The 23,545-nt window shown below is 38.8% G+C and overlaps 1 protein-coding gene across 1 annotated transcript in view; it reads left to right on the top strand.

Annotated features, from left to right (window-relative positions):
- Positions 1-23,545, top strand: part of NECAB1 (N-terminal EF-hand calcium binding protein 1) — a 63,445-nt gene that overhangs the window by 22,241 nt on the left and 17,659 nt on the right. The window contains exons 4-6 of the mRNA XM_026099702.2: positions 5,650-5,675; positions 8,409-8,506; positions 22,685-22,821. Coding sequence (XP_025955487.1) covers positions 5,650-5,675; positions 8,409-8,506; positions 22,685-22,821 — 261 coding nt within the window. The remainder of the gene's footprint in view (positions 1-5,649; positions 5,676-8,408; positions 8,507-22,684; positions 22,822-23,545) is intronic.

The raw sequence follows: 23,545 nt of genomic DNA, 5'->3' as shown, positions 1-23,545 counted from the left end.
TATGCTTTTCCACATGCCAGTTTGGTGTCCAAGTCCCCATTATAACCACAAAGTCACTGGCACCTCAGAAGCAATTCTGCTCACAAAGGCATTGGCTTAGTTGCCCAGGCATAAGACATTTAAAATGTTCCCACCTGAGACACCTGCACGAGGTGGACAGGCATGACGCAGGAGAAGCAGCTGGCCACAGCTCGGGGGAAAGACCCTAGAGCACCTGAAACGGTGCTAGATGCTGCCTGTGTTACGTCAGACAAATCAAGCGCCTGCTGGCCGGTCCCACTGTCAAGGCTCCACCAGCTTCATTGAACATCGCCAGCCTCCTATGCCTAGATGAGGCAGTTAGACACCCAGCACACGTGTGGATGTCTGCATTTAGGACTCTGAGCCCCAAAGTGAATGCTCTCCCTCCCACCTGCCCAGGTCTTCATTAGCAGAACTCTAGTTCCTCCCTTGGGTCACAGGAGAAAGGTTGAGATCATCTGCCATAAAAGTAAACCCCCAAACTGTGCCAGTTTAACATTATCTGGGTAAATGGATGGTTAGCATTAACCTTGCAATCCTGGGAACCAGTCACTCTGCATTAGTCTGGACCCCAGTGCTCTGTGTTATAACTAAAGTGCAATGCATGTTATGTGGGCCCACAGTGCTTCCTTCAGGATTTCTATGGTAAAGATAATAATCACAACTCCTCAGTATTTTAATAGTAATGTAAGCATAGGATTTATTTGTCCCTTAGCTGGTTTGCTTTTGTTTCAGTCAGAGGGTACATTTTAGCCTCATGCTGTTCCTGATTCATCACTGTCCAATACAATTAGAAAAAAAGAATTAACTTCCAAGTACAATGAAGAAAAAAGAAAGATTTATTAAAAAACAGCATGGGAAATGGGCAAGTTCTGTAATTAAGTAAACTGCAGGTGAGTGAAAAGTATTTTTCCATAAAGGAATTATTCAATGGCAAAAAAAAAAAAAAAAAAAAAAAAAAAAAGAGGGAAATAATACATTAGATTTTAATCATCTTCTAAAACTAAATTTTTAGGATTAAATGACAATCTATCTCAAGTACATGATGCACCACTGACATCAAAAAGGAGTGTTTATTGCTATTTAAGAGAAACAATTGCAATATTTGCTCTGGCTCTCCCACTTTTCAGGACAGTAGCTGCAGAATTTGGTCTGGAAATGAAGTACAGAGGAAAAGGCAAGATGCCAGCCAGGATGAGCTGATTGTAATGTTTACTATTTCGTGACTGAACAAAACAAGTTTACTGAGAATGATTTACACAGTTTGGACGCTAACACAGATCCTCTGCTTGGACAGACAAACTGCAAATAGAGTTGCTTGGAAATTTTCCATATGAATGTTTATTTTAATGGGAAATTCAGTTTCCTTCAGAAGAAATGAGAATCACTCACACTGGGAAAATCAAAATGAAATGAGCAGTTTCAATCGCAATGACCTAAATGGAGGTCACCACGAATATTTTGTTTCAGATTAGTTCTTCAGAAGATTACATTAGTTTCTCAGCAGTAAGCTCATTGCTTAATGGTGGGTGCAGTTTGAAGATCTCTTCCATATGTTGAGTTTCCCAGAGAACTGCAGCAGTATCTCTATCAACATGTTGCTAAAGAGGATTTTAATAAGCCAAAATGAAACATTTTGTTTGGGTAACAATTAAATGTTTAATCTCAGTTAAAAAAAGAATTTTGGAACAAAAAAACAGAAGTTGAAATATTATGATCTTCTACAGCATGAAAACTTTGAAATTTGCTCAGCTTGTGGCAGAAGTTTGCTCTCATCTCCTTCTAGCTTAGGTTGGTGTGATTCAGACTTTACTAACAAATCATGGCTCTGCAGCCCTTGAACAGCTCTTTACAGCCTTTTACATGCATAGCAACTTTTAAAAATATCACCAAGGCTCTTACAGCACCAAAGCTGGGATGATTAAGGTGGCTAGCCAGCTATGTAGTCATTGCATCCTTATGAAACATTGCCTAATGCAAGGAAACAGTTGATTCTTTGGTGAACCATTAATTAGGAAAAAAAACCTTTAGTCTCTGCTCTGTCCCTGCCACATGTAGAGGAATAAGCATCAATTCTGAAGTTATCACTTTGCCTAGAGCTAAGCATAAGCAACTAGGATCAAAATTTGGGACAGTAGTTAGCCATGGCCCCACTGCCTGTGTCAAAGCCGGACAGCCAAGCTGCCTGCCTACAGCTTCCAGCACAGCTTCACACCTCTGCAGAAGGCAGAGAGATTGCGAGGAGTAAGCATTATCCTTCTCCAGCTCCGTGTCATGGCAGTGAAATTCATAAATGGAGTTAGTTCTTAATATCTTTCTGATTCTTCAGTAAAACAACTGCTTTAGATGACTGAAGCTGCACATTATATAACTCCTATTCTGATAACATGTAAACTATCTCTTCTTGTGGTCCTGGGAAAATGTGTAGGTCTTCTGCTGCCTTTCATACCAGAAGACAGCATGTGTAAGCTTGACTGGTGGCACGGTGGATTCACACTAGCAGAGTAGTGCAATGGCTTTCACCTTGCCTCTGCCCTGGCTAGCCCCAGTCCCACCTAACTGTATCAGGCAGAACTAAAAAGTGACCATAGCTCCTTTGCTCTCCTGCATTTTGCCCCCCACCTCCACCCCTCCAAGAAGTGCCCCAAACAGGCAGTTTTGGAAGAGTTCATTCAAGTGCATTTGCTGCTGTGTCGGTCACTGAGCAGCAGGTATGACCAGCTTTGCAGTGATCAGGACTGTTCACTGGGATATTTATAACAGTCCTTTAAAAAAAAGCTCATGTTATTAGGCAAATAGCATTTTAGACACAAAGTCAGATGTTTAAAAAGACCATATTTAGTAGTCAGATGGCAAACTGAGGGCAGAGATCTAAGGAATGATTGTGTTGACATGACATGAATTCATTTGGCTGCACCCGATGCCTTGTGTGCTTATCTGGAGTGGAGGGCTGGAGTCCGGACACTAATCTTCCAGCAAATATTGCAAATAACATGTTTGACATTGCCAGATGATAGATCTAAGCAAAAGCATATCCCTGGCATATAACCCGCTGAAGTGATGAACAGGTGCCCAGTATAAACCTGAGTACTATGTTGCAGAAACAGCCCCCTGTGTACATCTCACCCTTGTACAATTAAATACATTCAAATCTTCTTTAATTGCTTCTGTAGCATCTAGCAGGTAGCTCAGAAATTTTTGTGTGAGGTGAAAGAATTTCTAGGTTTATTCATCACTGTGTTGTTTGAAGAAGCATGATGTTATTTTTGAGAGAAAGATATAATCAGTGACACTTAAAATTACAGTGTCCCTGCCTAGAATGGCAAAGAAAATGCTAAGGGCAGTGGATTCTCGGAGGGAAGCGGTAACAGAAAAGGCTGTTAGAATGAAATCCGTGTTCTGTATGTCAGCTCCATGTTCTGGATTCATTTCAGGCTTCTGAAAGCTATGGTGCAAATCACTCTGGACAATAGTTTTCTAATTATTCAGGTGCCCAGTTCTAACTGAAAATTAGTTTGGCCCTTAAATACGTTTTTACTTGTAGTCTATTTGCACTGTATCACTAATGGTGATCCATTATGGATGACCATCAACTCCGAAAGCCTCTGAGCTGAGCCGCTCAGTTGCTACACCGCTGAGGATACTGCAGAACCGGGATCAGAGTGGAAGAAATGGATTTTAAGATGACATTTGAAAACAGAGAGTAAATCTGTCTGGCTAACAATGTTAAAGGCTATTTTAAACATAGCTGTCAAGATGTACATTAAGAAATACAGAAAGGTCTTCTACAAAAAGAAGGAATTAGGGCAGATGATGTGCAGTGGTAAGAAATGTAGGAACAATGAAGAAAGAGGAGGGGTCACATTAGCAAACTCCTGTCATTTAATATCATAGTAGTCTGTTACCTCTTTTTGACTAAGGCATGTCTACAGCTTTCAAGGTTCAGTCTGAATTTGAGGAGTGAAAGTCTGGACTGTCTGAAAATTTAGCAGAGGTGGTTGCTGAGAGGTCAGAAAGGTTTGATCGCTGATGGCATGGTGATCCGCGCTGAACAGCCTTACGGATTCTCAGACACTGCTTTTCCTGTGAGATGGCTTGCTGACCTGTGAGTTAAGTTTCTCAGCTTCAGCACTGAATCCTATAGACTACAGATTTCACTATACCTACCACCAAGGCCATTGGAAAAATCAGGTGCAATACCTATTTGAAACCATCCACCTTGGTCCACTCAAATGTAAATCAGGTCACCTTTAGTTAATGAAAGTTTTGGGAAAAAAATCATTTACATTATCAATTTAAAACATTCAGAAGTTTTTATAGCTCTGAGAATGCAAGTTTGTGACAAGCCAGGATCCTACAATTTGTCTGTCTGTCTCTCTCTCTCTCTCTCTCACACACACACACACACATGCAAAACAAGAGCCAGATATATGAAAGTTAGCACTATCTTATTGGTGAGTGGCATTAAGATAATAATGTGTTTCTGAAAGATAAATACAAAAATCCCATTAAAAAGATAAGTGAAAAAATCCTAGATGCGATCAGTCATTGAATATTCATCCATTAGCAAAATTCAAAAAGGATACACAAGCTTTGATCTTCTTTCATCATCAGTTTCTCCCCTTTCTTGGAAAAAAGTCAGTATACTAACTTTTAGAACAAAGCTGGAAGTCAAATCGATTATCTTTGGACTATTAAAACCTTAAGAGAAAATATTGCTTGAAAGTTGATCAAGCTGAAGCCTGCTCGAAATAAACATTTTTGAATTTTTTTGTAATGCTTATATTTATATAAGTATTGGTACAATGTTGGCATGTCAGTAAGAACTATCCTTCTTTTATCACCAATTTTACTGTTACTTTGTGCTAAAGCTGGTAGTGGTGAAACTGCTCCACATGGCCAGAAAGACTTTGAAACTGCAAGAGAAGATGGTGCTGAGAAACCCGATTCACTGATATGTCCCGTTACTGTGCGTTTTCTGATGTGTCCGGAGAAGCTATGCCAGTTTTATCCTCCCACTTTATTGCCTGGCTCATGCAGCACTCTTGTCCGGTGAAGAGTGCAAATGGGAAAAAGACCTTGGGTTTTTCCCTTGCATAAAACGAAGGACTGAGCTCTCTGAGTGGTGCTCTCGGCCATGAAAGCCGCGGAAGAGTGCAGGCAGAACGCGGCGAGAAACAATTTCCTGCCGCAGCCTGAAGAGAGCGGCTGGATACCCCGGCAGGGACGGCACGGAGCGATGCATCAGGGGTGTGATCCTCCTGCGTGAACGCCTTGTGTCCTGGGGCCGCATCCTGGCCACTTTGGTCTGTGTCTGCAAAATGGGCACAGTTCCTCCTGGGAGCGTTGGAAGACTGTGAGACTCCGTAACCTTTTTTGATGATTGTTAGGAATTTGGTGATCCATGGTGAATCTGGAGCCTGAATCTCTTGCCGTCCATTTCTCCATTACTCAGTTCCTGCTAGGTAGGAGAACTTCTCTCCTTATTTTGTTTTTTTAACGGACCATTCTGCCTCCAAGTAGTCCTCTTGTTTGTACAAAAAGTCTAATTTTTTGAGCCCTACTGTTTATTAGTCCAGCATAAAATATTACTAAACTCACTAACCTTCTGTCCTCTTACCTTTCCAGCAATCTTGACACAGAAGAGCTATGTGGTAAGTTCCTTTTTGAACAAGAACATAACCTATGCCTGCAACAGCCCTATGCAAGTGAACGTACCATGTGATATGATATTTTTTTCTGTTCAACTTGCATGGTTGAAAGGGAAAAAATACAACTTACATGGAAAGAACTCCTGGGAGAATGCAGATACAGGCTCATAATCTTTCTGATTCTGTTGTCCATGAGATGCAGAAATTACTGTGAAAATATTTTCCCCTAATAAGGGGGAAAAAGCTTCAGCTTTAAGATCTGTCTTTATCTGTCCTGATGAAAAGATCAATGTTTTTCTTTTATCTTATTTCACTTTCATGCGAGACATTTCATTTTTTCTAGTTAGTACATTACCTTCAAAGGTATAAATGTTTTAGCAATTTTGAAAAAAGATTGTTATATTAGTATTTCACTGGCATTCGTTACTCCCTCCAGCTTGGTTCAGTAAGAACAGCAGTTTGACAAGTTCTATCATCCTTCATCAAGAAAAGCTCCTGATAGGCCTAGAAATTGGCCAGTGACCTATTTCTGTGCCCCATTCTAGGCCGTGAATCATGGGATAGCTTCCCTGAAATCCTTTTTTGCTCTCTAGCTAATTTTGTAGCACCTGATTTAGGAATGCTGCTTGCAATGGAAAATAATTTATGTAAAACTTCTGCAAGTCCTCCCAGAAAAGGTCAAAAATCACTTATACTTGTCAAAGACAGCATATTCCCTGGGAAAAATGTCAGCAAATAATGGCCTGTTGAATTTTCCCAGGGTCAGCAATGTGGAAGACTTTTAGAAACTCAAAACACTGTCAATTTGAATGCCAACTCATTTACTCGTCCACAAGGTAATTCTGTCTGTAGTCAGGAACCCATGGAAGCCTCTCCGTGTGTGGCTTAGAAATATATGATGATACAGCTGAAGTTAACCGAGCTGTGATGACTTTTACTAGCTGAGAATTTGGCCCAGATTATGTAAACGTGGCAAAGAAAAAGAGTGGCTTTGTCCCACAAGTGATTTACTACTATTGATGCTTTTTTTGCACCAGAGGCTAACACGTCTCCTTAGCACCCGCTCTGCGGTGTGAGCCAAGCAAGCAGACTCAAGCAGACTGAAGGCGCTGCGTGGGGTCTGAATCTGACATTTACATTCTTCCCCTGCCCGTTATTTAACACTTTTCCATTCCTGTGCCTCACTTCTGTATTTCACTCCCTGAGCTCCACATTCACCAAATCTACATCCCCATCGTGATTCCCCGCACTTGCCTCCTCTGAGTCTACCCCGTTAACCATAATGGTGTGAAACCACTGCTACTCCGACGAGCCACCTCGATGTCACTCATTCACTCGCTTGCTCCTTGGTTCGCTGAGTCCCTCTTTGCAGCAGGACTCACAGGAGCGAAGCCCTCTGGTTGATGCAGACATTGTCATAGGGCAGGTAGTGGTAACAAGACTGTCATATCAGAAAGAGAAATGCTTGTAAAGGAAAAATATGTGGATTATTTTAGCACGACTTTGTCAATGGGGCCTACTTTATCTTATAGTAACTCTGAAATATGTGTACAGCTGCTCATCCTTCTTGATCCTATGCAGCCTCTGCTTACTGTCTGAACCATCTTCATAACTTGAACCCTCCCAAAATGCCTCACTGATCCCATTCCAGCCTTTTTCCTCTCTCAGGCTTTGTTCATTTAATATCTACTCTGTTTACAGACAATGTCACTCTTCTCACCTGATTAGTATATTCCCTGTATTAATATAAATCTTTTTTTCATACAATATTAACCTTCTGACAATGTGTATCATTGTCTTTGTCCATGTGATCCACTTCATAAGCATCTATCGGATACGCTTTGTATTTATGTTCCTTTTTTAAGAACTTTTAGCATTTACATCGAGGGATCCCTAAAGTCTGCTGATACAAGTATTTGCTTTACGCTATTCTAGTCAGACACAAATATAACTAGGATTCGAGTAAATACAATTTTCACACAAAGATTTAATTCACTTTTATTCTTGACCTACCTTGAAGCATGCCTTCGGCTTTGATATCAGCTCTTTCTGTTTATATGTCCTTTATTTAAATAGCACCTATCCTCTGCAACTTATGTTATTTCCATGTTTTTTATTGACAAAATATGTTAATTATAGTTACTGAAAATAGAATCACACTACATGCGACTAGAAGCTTAATGGGCCAGCTCATGGTTCCTCTCACTTCTTAGAGGCCCTGGGAGAAACAACTGGTCTCAGCTGACCCCAGCTCACAGAAGCCCTTCTTGATCTTCTCTCTTCCAACTCTAAGGGCTTTAGTAGAATTATTTATTTTTCTATCAATGTAAATATTATCATATTGAGTACATATCCATGAAAAAATTATTTCCTGCATCAATTGTGAAGTAGATTGTTACACTGAAAATCCATTTTAGAAATAAAATGTAGACATTTTGGAAACAGGTCTGTTTCAGCTGTCAAACTGATATTTTAATTTTTGTCAATTTGACAGCTCATTTATTGGAAAAAAGTTTCAAAACACTGATTTTCATGTTTTAGGTATTCCCATGTTTTTGAAGGAAACTTTAATAAAATTTAAGAATAAAATAACCTTTTAATGTAAATCTTGTTCACTTTATGCATTCAGATGATTAATAATAATAATACCTATTCAGACTCAATTAAATTGATATTTAATAAAATATCACTTTGACAGGTCCTAAATAGGTGACTCAGGTTTTCTTCTTCTTTTAGAATATTTCTCCCAGCACTTAGGAGAGTATGGAAATGTTCTGTCTGTCCTGGAAGACTTAAACATCACCATACTGAAGGCAATGGACAAAACAAAGAAAGTAAGTAAAAGTCGTGGGGTTTTCTTTACATGTTATTTTGTTCAAATGAACATGCATCCAGTATTTCGTTATCTAGACACAGCTGCTAGTTCATGTTTAAATTCTTCTACATATATGTGGCTTTGTAGCAAAGGCGCAGGAGGAAAAGACTTGTCAAAATGGTCAAGTATCACAGTGGTAAAGCTCTCGCTGCCAAGTATTACAGTTTGGAGACAATCAAAATACCTTTGTGAATGATCAGAAAGATGTTCTTCATATTGTAGTAGCCTAGAGAGGCTTCCATGTCCCACTCTGAGTGCGGGTAGGTATTATCAACATTTGAAAACAGTCCAAAGTTGAAAAATAATCCAAAGTTTTTGGAGTAGTAAATGTACTAGTAAAAAGCTATGTAAATGACTGCAACTATATTAATGACTACCGTTAAATCAGGTAAGCAGGAGTCCTTTGGAGACATACTGGGGAGTCATGTTTCTGTTATTGTTAAATGTAGATTCCAGGATATTCTTAAAAGATTAAAAAGGACTGTCTCCCCCCATCTTCCCTGAAGCCCACGAAATCCCACTACTCTCATGATTATAAAATGATCCTGGCAGTGGCTCTGTAAATGCTGGGGGGTTGGTCCCAAATAACTCTAGAAATACAATTGGTCAGTGAAAATCACACGAAAGTATCTCTGACAATAACAACACTAGGCTATCACTGAAAGGCAAACCATAAACATTGCCATTTTTTGATTCTAGTCCTGAAAATAAATTTGAGTCAGAACTATTCAGTGAGATCCTGTGGGGGCAACAAAACCTGCATTCTTCAATCAGTGATCAACGGGGAGAAATCTGTGCTCCTCTAGTGAAGCTGTTACCTCTGGCATTCAGGCATTTGCAAGAGTATGGCACCTATACACTTTTCAAGGAATGCCAAAATAAAATCATGAAAGGCGATCATAGTTATTTAGAACTTGAGCCAGCAAGTTGAATGTCCCTCAGATCATGCTGTGCCTCTTCCATTCCTGATGAAGTGAATGTGAGCTGACTCGCTGCCTTATTGGCCTGGACACTGAAAAGGTGCAGATTAGTTTATTCTCGCTACACGTAATTCAAAAAAATTAACTGCTTGATTAGCCACATGTATAAAATACAGCTAAAGGCAGAACATGTCATCTGATAACTACAGGAAGTAAACAGAATGAGGCATCTAAGAATAACTCCAGAAGTTAATTATAGAGGAGGAGTCCCACTACAGTGATCAGAATTATGAGAACAACAACAACAACAAATAACAAAATCTGGAATATTAATAAATTGCATTTGTCTGCTTGGGGATGCAATCTAAAAAAAAGAAAAACTTGTTTAAATTTTTATCTTCGTGTCTGAAGATTCAAACTTAATGGTTTTCCTTTCTTGCGGGAACAATTGCTGATGTTCTTTCAGGGTGGTAACACTAGAGCAAAGCTAATACTGAAAGAATTTTTTTCGATTCCAGTTAGTAGAAAAAGTGTGTAAATACAGTCAGTCAAACAAAACATGTGTTCACAAAGATCCTAACATAATTTTCCATTAAGGATATGCCCAGCAACTCTGGCTTTGTACAGAAATTAACTTCTAAATTGAACCTTTAGAGCACTCCCAAGAGAAACTCAGTTCTCAGGAAACAGATATTTATGATGTGACCTGCCTACTTGATTAAATCATTGGAGTGCAAATATTAAATACTCCCATCTTAAATAGTTCAAGCTTTTATTGAAGTTTATGGTCTAAAAGATGGAATATATCCACCTGAAATTGGAGCTGGAGGTGCAGACAAACCTGGTTAGCATGCTGAGATAGCATGGTTAAGTCCCATCACCATCATGCCGAAATGATGCAGCTAGCATTAGCTGCAGCTAAAGCGCATGCCCCAGCCCGAACGTGCAGCTACTCAGACCTGAGTGATATGACTGCAAATGGCCAGTGGCATGTACCCAGAGCAAGGCTTGGACCTCCTCTGAATGCGAACGAACATACTGTCATTGCTCTGCCGTTGCACCAACCTGGTCCCTTAAAAAGTCGTTGAGTACAGTCAGCATTTATTACAACTGCATAAGCCATAACCTATTTAGAGAATTCATATATAGAAAAAAACCCCTAAAACTAAGGTCCTGCACTTTGATAGCTATTAAGACACAGGGTATCTACAGTGGCTAGGCCAGTTTCCAGTAATCTGATGCAAATTCTCCTATTAAAAAAAAGCAAAAGAGAAGATGGGACATCATCCTTCCAAAATCAATAAATGGTATATAAATGATTCAGTACTACATTTTATTATCAGCAATAGAATGAAAAGGTAATGTATGCTGTCAGACACAGCAAAAGCTAAATTTTTTAATGGACTACTGGCTGTGTTTGGAATACATTTTCATTTATACATGTCAAGGTACTTTGGCTGGTGGCAAGAGCTTCTCAGACTGAACCTGAACCCCGGTCTGCAGGGCATGGGGCTGACGACAGACCCGCTCCTCAGGGCTGCCGTGGGCTTTCTGTCCCCTCTGATCTCTTATGGATTTGAGAAAACTCAACACCTCTAACTGTCTCTACAAAACTTTTCCAGATCATGTGTCGTTTCAGAGAGGCAGCTCAGTCTGCCTAAGTATTTGTGGAAAAAAGGAGCAATTTGGTACTCCATTCATGTTATTTATCCAGTTTAGAGTCATATAAACAATCACCAATGTGTCCTTCATATAGAAAAGCCCTGCTTTCCTACCAATTCATATTGTTCTTCCTTGATAGATACCTTACATGACAGGCAACTGCAGAGCCGGACTCTTAGCTAAATTGTTCATCTTCAGTTTCCAAGGAAACCCAGAAGTGTCAGGCTTTGGCAGAAAGCATAGATCAGCGTGTGATCCTCTAAACAGTGGATCAGCATGTCTGAAATTCTAAAAAACAAACCTGTAAACCTTCCTTATTCCAGACATAAACAGAATTAAAAGTTAAAAAAGAGAAGTAAAGTTCAATATACTTTTATTTGCTTCCTGGCATGTATTATTCTAAATTCGAAAACACCACAAAGAGTGATATTATTTGACTTGCATCCATAAAGCTAGTACAAAAGTGTACCTCAAATATCTTTTGAACATGAACAGATTTGACTCGTTCTGTTGTCTTTTTTTTTTTTTTTTTTTTTTAGTTCACCATAAGTTTTGGAAGCCACATGCATTAGCGAATAAATATCATAGTTTTTGTTTACAAATATTCTCTACTTGTGAGCTCCTTCAGCCTTTAGTCAGAAAGAGCTCTCACCAAAAGCAATCTGAGTTTGGGTTTGCTATCGATTTCTAGATTCAAATCAAGATTAATCAAATTGTCCATATCATTCCAAATGATTTTCATGTATTCTTTTTTTTAAAAAAACGACAGATTAGCAGATAACTGACTCCTGCAAGGTAGTTACAGTATAATTTCAATATACTTTATCTACCTTTGTAGTATTTACAGACATTTTCTTACACAAAATGCCATCTTAAAAACTCACACTGCTTTGCCCACTGTGAATAGACCTGGCATGAGAGAATTATGAAGGAAAAAACCCTCTCCAATGCAAATAGGTGATTTAAAAATACTGTGAGAAGAAACTAAGATGGCATAAAATGTTATCCCTAATGAAATGCAATGATTAAGTGCGTGCAAAAGAAGTTCTGTAAGAGAAAGCAGGTATCACTAATCCACATGCATTTAAAATAGTTGCAGAAATAAAGATGTTAAAGGAAAAGGCTAGAGGAGCTAACGTGCCTTCCTTCCAAGGCTTATGTGATTTATTTGACCTGCTTGTGGCATTTCTTTGCTTTCCTTAGTTTGCTCGCTTTTGTGGTTGCCTTTCTGGGGATACTCACATATATTAAAATCCATAAGAGCAAGATTCCTTCCTTGCAAGCCACTCTCCAAATGCTTCAAAACCAGAGCAGGAGGATTTAATAGTGTTTGCTGTGGTTTGAAAAGGCCATCAGTGCAGCTTTCCTTAGCTGAGCTTTTCTCCATGCTACCATTCCTGTACTAGCATAAAGTGAAAAACTGAGTCATCTAAGGGAGACAATATTCCAGTCTTTTAGCAGTTTCAAGGAACTTTGGGTCCAGACTCCTTTTTTTTTACTATTTTGGGGCCAGATCCTTCCAGTCTAACCAAACTAACCAGCAGCTTACTCTTTCAGTGGTCTCATTCAAATGAGTGTTTGCAGAGTTTGATGCTGTACAGTGAGCGTGAGGGTAGCAAAATCCCCGGTTCAGACTTTTTTCCTAATATGAACAGCTCCGGGGCGGTGTATCAGATGAGAACCCTGGGAGCCTTCACTAGCGGAGGAATGGGATGGGTCCTATGGTTCTTGGCTCAAGGGAAAGCACTAGCCTGCAGATTGCAGAAAAATAGATACAAAAAGGAGCATTTTTCAGCAGGGGAAACCTTTAATTACATTTGCAGTCAACATGCTTTAAGTGCAAAAGTCATCTTGCCGGAGGATACCGGGGTAGCTACAGCCCTTCTGGGTGGTCCTGGTCTCCAGGTGTTTTATCATTATGCAAGGAAGGGAAATATATATCTGAGGATTTATAGGGAGCCTGGTGACATCCGATATTTGATTGTTTCTCTCCTCAGGATGGAGAGACTGTAGGAGTTGGTTTTGTTGCTAGGGCCAGCAGTGGAAAAGGACAGATTAATCATTGATGTCGGTTATTTTTCTTGTAGCTGGCAGGTTGCAGTTTTCCTGATCAAAGTACAAGCTCGGATAGTCGTGTTTATCTTATTCCTTCTTCATCATATAAACAAGAAGCACTAAAAATTAAAGACAGCAAACCTTTGTGGAGGCACTGGAAAGCTTGTTCTTCAAGCCTTTTTTTCTGATATCCGTTATAACAAGATGCAGAAACCTATCAATTAAAATATTTAATATTAACCAAATGTACTTAACACTTTTGGGAAGCTACATTTTTATTCCATTCCATAGCTTGCAGTCACATACAAATACAATGAAGAGAAACTTTGCAACCCACAGCATATAAAAGGACATCTATCACTGAATAATTAGGTATGTAGATAAAAATGGACCAGGGTTTTTTTTGAGGTGCTTGGCACTTCGGTTCTATTAACCTTAATAGTCAACTTGTGAATACTGAAAATCAGGAAACAACTTACAAGCCAAGGAACATGTCCTCCTTAAGTTACCAAGCTGTAAAATTGTTCCTATTTGGCAGTTATTCAGTAAGAACAGGTTTTGCTCTATCATTTTTATATCACTGTAATTTATTGCAAATACAACCTGCTCTCAGTGGTAAATTATTCTACTAGTCAGTAAAGCAGGAAAAAGAATTTCAAGGAGTCATTTAATCACCAAAAATATTGTCTTCATAGGAAATAAGGATAATATGGAACATAGGTGTCTAGTGATATTTTGGAGACCCTGGGGTATTCGAGGATGTCCAGGACATCTGCAGAGCCTGGCAGAGAGGACACAGGTCCCACCAGCACCAGCACCCGCACAGTGAAGATCAGCAGCCAAGGCTGGAAGGGGAAGCAAGGGCTGTTTAAGGTGTTTTAAACTCCCCTTCTCCCTAAGGCACTTTATGCTGTAGTCTTGCTAAAAGTCTAACCACAGCTGGCTGGTGGCCAAAAGGACTGAGCTATAGTTAACTTAGAGTAAAAAGTCTTTAAGAAATGTAGAAACCGCCCCCTCCCTGAGCCCTTGCCAGCTCTGCTGGCTGTTAGGAGCAGTAACCTGCCAGGCAGACTCGGACTTGCTGGCTGCTGTATAGCTCACAGAAAGCATTTATGAATATTTTGCAGCAAAATGAGAAATTCAAATCTAAGGTAAAGGAAGCACCGCAATAACCAGAAAGGACGTTCAGCATAGTAGTAAATTGTTTAAGCAGCTGTTAGAGATCCCCCTACAGTCTGGTCTCCTGTGCCTTCTTTTCGTCACCCTTATTTCTTTTTTCCATTTCTTACATCTCTTCCACAGAAGGGCGAAAGCTCTCTGGCTAGAAAAGCTGCAGTGCACTTTTTCAAAACTGAACCAGGTGCCTCCGAGTGCACACGTCTCCTGTTAATAGAGATGTACTGTTTTTCTTCTGGAGACCAAAGCACTGCAGACTTAAATGGGCAAGTAATGGCAGACAAACATAGGAAATAAGGGATGAGAGATTGCACAATTTTTTTTTCAGATTCTGATACAGTTGCACAGTCTTTGCTTTGGAGTTTTTGGGGTTTTTTTTCTCCTTTTCAGCTATTTTATCAAAGAGTTGACAAGATTGGTCTCTGAGAGCTGGGAACTAGACTCAGCAAACTAGCAGATGCCATTTATGCAGCACTAACTGTGGCGGGTTTATAGCCAGTATTTAAATATGCAAAACATAAATCAGCCTTGAATAAGTTTAGGATGGAAATGAAAGGTAATTCCTGTTCACTACAAGTCAAACAACTTCTGGAACAGCCTCCCAACTTGAGCATTTGGGGCAAAAAATGTAACTGCCTTTTACCTGTTGCCTGCAAAAACTTAAGGAGGGTGCATGGTGTGCAGCAGTGTGATACTGGCCTCGGTCACCAGCGCAGCACCTCTAAATCTCCACTCCTGCGGAAATCATTCAGTTTCTCTGCTTCACTCAGAAGAACTAAGTGAAGCCAATGCAGCCTTGTTGTTACAGAAAACTTCTTCAATACTCTAAAAATAGGAGCAAGCCAAAATAGAGAAAAGAGTATGGGAGCTGAAAGAATAACACCGGGACATGCAACACTGATGGTACTTACAGTAATTATGTGGAACACTGCACTCTGGTGGCCTGATACCCATTCCAAACCAGACTATCTAGATTTTTTAATCATATATTTGAGTAATGGTATCTGTAATGATTATGTAAATTATATCCCAAAACAAAATAACCAAGAAAAAGCTAGAAAAATAGGTATCAGTAGCAGAGCTCCACAACTAACATTCTGCTTGAGAAAAAATGAAGTTTCAAATTGTTTTTTGTTTTGTCAAAATCCATGTTAAATTGGCCGGCACTAGTTTTTACATATGGCTAGAATTTATTAACAACTTCCACAGAATCATAGTCTTGGTCGCCTTGAAACTGCACTTTCTACATATTCTCCTTTTGCAGAAAAACGTGCCCTGGTGTAATGCATAACTGTACTATACCACTGCTGCCTGAGGACAGTGACAGGAAAGTATTACTCAGGTTAACAAAACTATTAATTTACATACATTGATTTTGAATGCCAGTCGTTTGTTCCTTACATCCATGAATTTATTTTTTTTCAAGTCAGCAACAGTCTAGATACCATTGCTATCTATCATCTTTATGTTTTAAAGTGGACAGAATGGCCAGATTCAGCTGGAAATGGAAAGCCAGAACAAAAAGAAGTTACTCCTTTTAGTATTCCCTATACAGAAAGAGAAGTCTGTTCAGGATGAAGATTATATAAAGCACTGAGGATAGACACATGAATTTCAAAACATAAAGAGCAGCTTGCAATGATTATTTTTAATACATTAAGCCAGCTGATCATAATCAATATCTTGCATCTTTTAAATAATTACATAGAGTCACAAAGCCCTTGTCTATAATGAAAGGAACTGCAATGTATACATATATCACTGCCATCTGATGTATTTCTTAACTGCACACGGTTAATTCTGCCTGTTTGTTTGGTTGCTCCAGGCTAGCTTTTAATAACACTTTGCACTATCGCACTAGTTAAACTGGACGTATATTGTAGCTCTTTTCATAATTTCATACATACAATTCATGCAAAGAAAGGACAAATGTAGTGCAGCTCCCTCCTCCATTTGTCACACAGGCATTTTGTTCAGCTCTAGTATCAGCGCAAACATACTCCTTTACAATATTGACAGCGCTCGTAGTAAGATCTATTGAATGAGACAAGATTCTAAAGCTGATGTTGATAAGGTAAAGAAATTCTAAGTCCTAAAGACTGGCTTCTTTTAACTGAACTCTGAAAAAATTTTCAGGGGTTTTGTACAAATTTTCAGTAAAAGAGAGGAAAAAAATGAGGAAAACAGATGCTTTTCAAACTTTTTTGTGTTATTTAAATTTCAAAACTTTATCAAGTTAAAATTTTGGTGAGAATTTTTTAACCAATCCTCTTTGAGCAATCAGAACTCATTTAAGTGATAAAAAATGATAACATCAAAATATCAGAGTAACAAACTGTCACTAAATCCCAGCCCTACTGGGCTTTTAAAAAATGTTCCCATCTGCAGACACAGTTCTTTCCCATATTCTACTTTTTCCATTGTTATAAAACTGATTAAATGCAGCCTGCAAATTCCTAAAACCAACCATCCAAAAGTCTTTTCTTTCGACGTTGGATGTCTTGCCCGAATTTCTCTGATATTTTTTCTTTCCCTTATTTTTAATGAGAGACAATTGCCAGTAGTTAGAATTGGAGTCTGGAGTTTTTTGCATAAATCCACGAATGCAACTGCTCATCAGCTGTCTGCTGTGAGTTCATGTGCAGAGAGGAATGCTGGTGACTGTGCTAAATATGTCACCAGTGGTACTCTCTGCTGCAAAGCAGAGAGAATCCTATGGCTGAACAGCTATTTTTATCTCAGGACATTATTAATGCTATGAGAAATTCTGGAGTTTTATCGCATAGGATTTTCTATTTAATTCCTATATAATTTAAGATCATGGCTGTTACTGCAAGTCAAGCCAAATGCATAAAAATTCAGAGAGATGCAAGTAATGAATCTGGAGCAGTTGTGCAAGGATATTTTAGATATTCACCCCCTTTCCCTCCTCCTACCTCCTTATTAGAGTAATAAAGGCTCTTGGGAACTTCTTTGATCTTTTTGTGGAAGTCTTAGACCTAGTGGGTCAGAAGAAGCCAATGCTCAAATTTTGCTGGTAGCAGAAAATGTGTTAAGTAGTCAGAACTTGCAAAAAAACCCACAACCTTAATTAAGTTGATATCCATGCCTTTAAATACAAAAGGGCATAGAAATCACTTCACAGCAGAAAAAGAAGCATTTCATCTAGTAATTCCCCTGCCAATATCTATTGAAACACTCTGCCTACAGCTTTGATATTTTACCTGTATTCCTATAATGTAGCCCCAGGAGCAATTGAATTACACATACTGTTGCTACCTGATGATATAAAAAAAAGAAAGCCAAAGCACGGTTACCTGTCTCTAAGCTATTAGGTACACTTCATAAGAGTTAAACAACTACTTTTTATTCAGGCATGAATTTTACCTACTATTACTGAAATAATAGCACTCCTATAATAATTACTCCTTCAATAATCCCAGTGAAAGAGAGTGATAAAATATGCTGCTCTAGTGGACACTCTTAAAAATGTGTCTCAGTATTCTCCTACGATGACCCATTACTGCAGATTTTATTTGAGTGTCCTTGAATGTCAGCATTGCAAGTGGCTACTATAGATTGTCACTGTTCCAGTTCTCTAGCTAGAATTTAAACATGTAGTTTATTCCAAAAGTAATACTTCAAGAAACTTGTAACATTTGTGCCAAATTTTTAAATTGAAGTTGGATCTATTTTTAGCGACCCTTCATAACAGTTTGACATATTATGCATCCATTAGCTCTTACATAGAGGATACTGGTAAAGTTGCATTCGTGTGAAATCACAGGACAACACAGTGAGTATCTGGATCTGGCTTCTGTTATAATGCTGTTATGATTCATTGAAATGAATAAGATTTGATTTTTTTCATTTTAATACAGCTATTTTGACTAATTTTATATCCTCAACTTAAAGTATTAAACCTAGAGCAGTGTCCCAGGGATCCAGGATGTAAACATTCAGAGCAGGAGACCTTCCATGATCAAGAGCAATTTAAACAGATTATTCCTTGCTGAGCTGGACTCGCTGGTAACTAATTTTCAGTTGCTTTGGGTGTTTTCTGTAAAGATAAGCATAAATAATTTTTATGAAAATATTTTGATGTAATATAAAAAAGGAAAGAAAATTACAAAGTAATATAATGATTGTAAATAGTTGTTATAACCACTATTATAAATAAAGAATAAATAAAAAATTATAAACTGCTATATAAAATAAAATAATTTTTAATAAAATAGCAACATAGTAAGACCAAGGGGACTAAGTTTGTTCAGTCTGGAGAAGAGACTGAGGGAAGATCTAATTCTCCTACCTGACGGCAGGTGATAGATGAGACAGAACAGTATTCTCTTTTTAGAGATCCACAGCAAAAGGACAAGAGGCAATAGCTACAACTTGCACAAGGGGAAATTCTGACTGGACATAAGAAAAATACCTTGCACGGTGAGGATAGTGAAGCACTGGATGTGGTTGCGAAGAGGTGGTGGAGTCTCCATCCTTGGAGGTGTTCAAAACTCAACTGGACACAGCCCTGAGCAACCCAAGTTAGCTTTGAAATTGCGCCTTCTTTGAACAGGGGGTTGGACTAGATGACTTCCAGACATCCTTTTCAACCTCAATTATTCTATGATTGATTAAATGGAATTTGTTATACATTGCTAATAAGCTTTTTCCTGTTTCAGCTGACAAATCTAGCTTGTTAGTTCTAGGTGCTGAGAGTGAGATGTTTTTTACTGAGAAGACAGGATCAGACTTTGCTGCAACAGTTCCCTAGTAATATCAAAAGATATCTGTGCATAAAAGCTCTTAAATCATCTAGGCCACTCAGTTGCATTGCAACTGGTGGGGGTTGGGTCTTTTTGTATTTTTGTATAAACTTCATAGTTGAATCTTGTCACACTCTAATAGCCTTTATGCATCTTGAAAAGCATCTTGGCAATAGGCAGCTTAGATATCCACCGTGCTTTTTCTCTCTTTTTTTCTTTTTCTAATAAAAAAAAGAATAATTATAAATTAGTTTTCTGTCATGCATTATTATGCACCTTGCAGATATGAAACTATATAATTCAATTATGTAAAATCGAACTTGAGAAATGGACTTCCTTCATAACTAAGGCTGCTAGTCCAGATACAAAATACTTGGCAGTCACAAAGACATAAGTGACACAGCCACCAACAGATCAGCCTTTGGCCTAGACCACTCAGTTCTGTCTCTAAAACCACCAGCTCGGACACTCTGCAAGTTCTGATACACATACCCAAGGTAATCTGTTCCGGATTTGCCTTTTCCACACCAGATAAATTGGTTATCTCCATTAAACACAGAGGTTTGCCTTTTTTTTCTAAACTTACTTCCTGCTATTGCATGAATTTTGGGCCATTCCTGTTGATACCTTAATTGACTATCCATCCATCACTCGTTGGGTCCTTTCTTCTCCTTCTGGAGAGGTTCCACCCTTGCAGTTTGCAGGGCTCTTGCCTCAGCCCTTCTGAAAGAATTCAGTTACCTCTTTGTCCCAGGCAGCTTTAGTTTGCTTGCCCCCCAAAAATAAACCCAGCTATGTTCGTCCTTCACCATCTGAAGGATCTTCTTTTCCAAAAAATGGATCAGCACTGTGTCAGGTCACCCAAAGGAGAGAGAATTGGAGCTGAGCCGGGGATCAAAAGAGTCACTAAATCTGAAATGTGGACTCCCTTAGAAGATACCTGAACTCTTCCTACTCTACCTTTACAAAAGGTGAGCCTCTTCTGCACCTTTTAAGGCACCTGCAAGCCAGTTTTAAAGATCACTGTGACCTTTTTCATAGGAAAATCTGTAATTATATCTATTTTCAGTTGCATAATGGAAGCTCAAATGTTAGCTGCTCACAAAGGTCGCAGCTGTCTCTCAATGAAGGAACGTGTGGAAAATTATCCTCATTCACTCACAATCAGTAAAAGTAACAATGGGTGTGATATGTTAATACAGCCTTATTTTATTTGGACTGCCCAAAGTGCTGTGCAGCATAATGAACTGCAATTCATGGTTAATAAAACTGAAGAAGTAAGTCATTTTTCTAGTCCACTTACAGACACCATCCCATTATTACTGGGCAGTGCAGCATGCTGGTAAAACAAATGCCATGCATGCCTGTTAATCTGATTCTACCATAGTATATGCTTAATAAATTGATATGCATTTTTCTTAACTCAGAATTAACGTTTTCTGTCTTCTAGTGAAATCTTGGACTAGTGTCTCTTTAGTAAAAGGAAAGTGAGGCACTTTTCTCTAGGAAATAAACAGTGGTATAATGATATCAAAGCATCACTGGTAATTCCTCATTGCTAAGAACCAGAGTTGAGGTTTAATTTAAATTCTCATGGACAATATTTTCCCCCAAGACTCAAATTATAATAAGGTTGACAACTTATATATGCTAAGTACCTTCCATAGTCTTCAAAGAATCTTACAAGGATGAGAAAAACAGTTATCTTTCAACAGGCAGGAACTGTGACACTCAACAAGGTGGTCAAAGTTGCCCAATGCCATTGTAAGTTCAGAACTGTCGGCCTTAGAGCCAAATTCCTCCTTCCCAATCCATCTTACAGGCCACATCAATTCCCAACAGAAGGGATGTGGCCTGTTTAACCCTTTGATTAGGATGCATAGAGAGACTCCATGTAACATCCATTACAATCACTGGAAATATTCCCACTAATTTCAGTCAGGTAAACAATGTTTGCAAATATGGTGAAATTTAAGTGATATCTGTGCAGAGAATTTTTATTGAATTCTCCAACTATATAAAGAAAAATATTGAATAGCCACTTGACCTATAGAGTGCAATAAGTGAGTTAAGTATTTCTGTATAAGAGAGTTGTAAACACCAACACTTGGGTAAAACATATATAAGGAAAGAGACTCTGATAACTCTAGCTTCCAGAGATGATGTCGGAGTCCTGCCTACTGCATCTTTACAAAAAGACAGTGAGTGCCTGATAATGTAGCCCCAGGCTATTTTCAAAGAAACCTTTAAATAACTTCAGGGACAACAGAACAGGAAGAACAAGGGCTAAATCCAGCTGCATGCACAAACCTGGAGCACTTTCAAGGAAAAGAGTTAATAACTTTCAGATGCAGGAAAGCATTTCTGAAGGAGTCAGAACACTGCCAGCTGCAGACAGTGGTGAGTATCACGTAGCTGTTGTCTACCCCAGCCCAAAGGCTGCGAGGGCCCACTGAACAGTCTGTAAAATGAATCGTTTTGATAGATGTTTTAAGTTGTAATTCAGAATGCTGGTAACAGACTTAGCTTGACTATGAGCAAAAGCTGTACAGAGGTATCTGTAGCATTTACTTTTTTCGATGCCCAGAATTTTAAGATACTTTGATTATCCTCCTTTGGTGAGGTTGTCTTGGCATTTAAAAACTTGCAAGAAACAGTCACTTCTAACATTTCTATTCATTCATGTTTTGTTCACTGTTCCCAAACACACTGATGAAAGCTAAGAAATTAAAACTTACCCTTGATTTCTACCATAGGGTTTTATTTAGCTGCCCATGCTACACAAATTCTCACATGTTGTTCTAACATGCCACAGAGGATCAAAATTGGTAGAAATTAAATGATCTCTGTCAGGTGCAACAGAGTCAGCAAAGAGAGGTCAGCAAATTTAGGATAAATTAGCCTTCTTCTTGCATAACAAGATGTGCTGCCCATAAAGAGGTTGTCACAGATGTTATTTACAGGGCTGATGTTGGCCTCAGATATTTGCTCAAAAGGTCAGTCAATGCATCCCACAAGTACTTCTCTGTTATAAACTTATTTGTAAGTTATTTGGTTGGAGAGTATCTCACATGCAATTAATTTGCAGACAGAAGAAATAAATGTGAAGCTCCTGGCTAATTAACTCTGATGATCATGAGTGGTTTAAAATCTGAGATTTCTGTAAGAAGTCTTCCAACAAGAACTGGTTTAATAGCATACGTTTTGAATAGGTAACAGACCTGCAGTACATTGTATGGCTTTTCCATACTTCAAAAGTATTGTGGTACAGTGTTCACTTTGAGTTGAGAAATGTATGTAAAAGTTTTCCTTAAGTAGAAACCATGTTGTAAAAAAGTGCAAGTGTGCACCTGGGCCTCCCTCAGCATGTGTGGGAACAGCCTGTATACCTGAAAGTTTAGAGGTCTTTTTGTCCAAAAATACAAACTTGCTTATGCGGTTTGCATGCATAAGCGCCAGAACTTTCAGGCTGTTTCTCTTCTGAATGAAGTCTGAATCTCCTCTGATGTATTTCTAACATATTATGCAAATTGTCACCAATTTTTAATGTATTTTTAGGACTATCAGGAAGCTTCTAATTTGGAGCAGTTTGTGACTCGCTTTCTTTTGAAGGAAACACGGAATCAGCTTCAGTCCCTCCAGACCTCTCTGGAGTGTGCCGTGGAAACCACAGAGGAGCAGACTCGGCAAGAAAGGTGAGCCAGCTTTCTGCCCAGCGCGGAGCAATGGGATGGGGAGCTGGGGTCCGAGAACGGTGTTAGAAATGAGTGAGTTGTATATGGATGTAAAATATATTAGGAAGCTGGACTTGGACATTGAACTTCCAAAGACTGTTTTATGCTTCATCTGGTGCCCCAATGCAAGGAGTAACAAGAGAAATAAGGATATTTTTTTTTATTCCGTATAGAAACTCACTGACACTAATAAAAGTTTTCTTCAAAATGAGTAAAGGCAGACTCCACTCTCTAATCCTCTGTTGGATAGCGTGTTGGAGGACTGAGAGATTGCTGAGATTGTGAGCATTTTGTTACATCCTGGTCTCTGCTCCTTTGACTTTTTTTGTTTTTTTTTTTTTTTAACCTATTGACTATTTAATACCACGTGCAAAAATCAGACCACTGCAGCATAGACAGTTTCTTAATTACTAAGACCACAGACAGTCTCCTTGTTTGCTTCTTCAGCCTTTACGAGTTTTTCCATCTGTGGCTGCACAACAGTCCCAATTTTCACAGGAGAAATAGCCAGGATCTTGCTTGTTACAGCTTTCTTCTAGAACACAGGACCCACAGCACTGGTTTCCACATAACTCTATATAATCTTTCAACAATATGGGGAACCTATATTCATTCTAAAAGTTTAAGTGAATTTAATAGCATCACCTTATAGATGAGAGTTTAGATGATCAAGCACTGAAACAAT

The sequence above is a fragment of the Dromaius novaehollandiae genome, chromosome 2, assembly GCF_036370855.1.
Source record: "Dromaius novaehollandiae isolate bDroNov1 chromosome 2, bDroNov1.hap1, whole genome shotgun sequence".
Classification (NCBI taxonomy): domain Eukaryota; kingdom Metazoa; phylum Chordata; class Aves; order Casuariiformes; family Dromaiidae; genus Dromaius; species Dromaius novaehollandiae.
The sequence above is the reverse complement of the archived record's forward strand: the minus strand, read 5'-3'. Positions and strand labels throughout refer to the sequence as shown.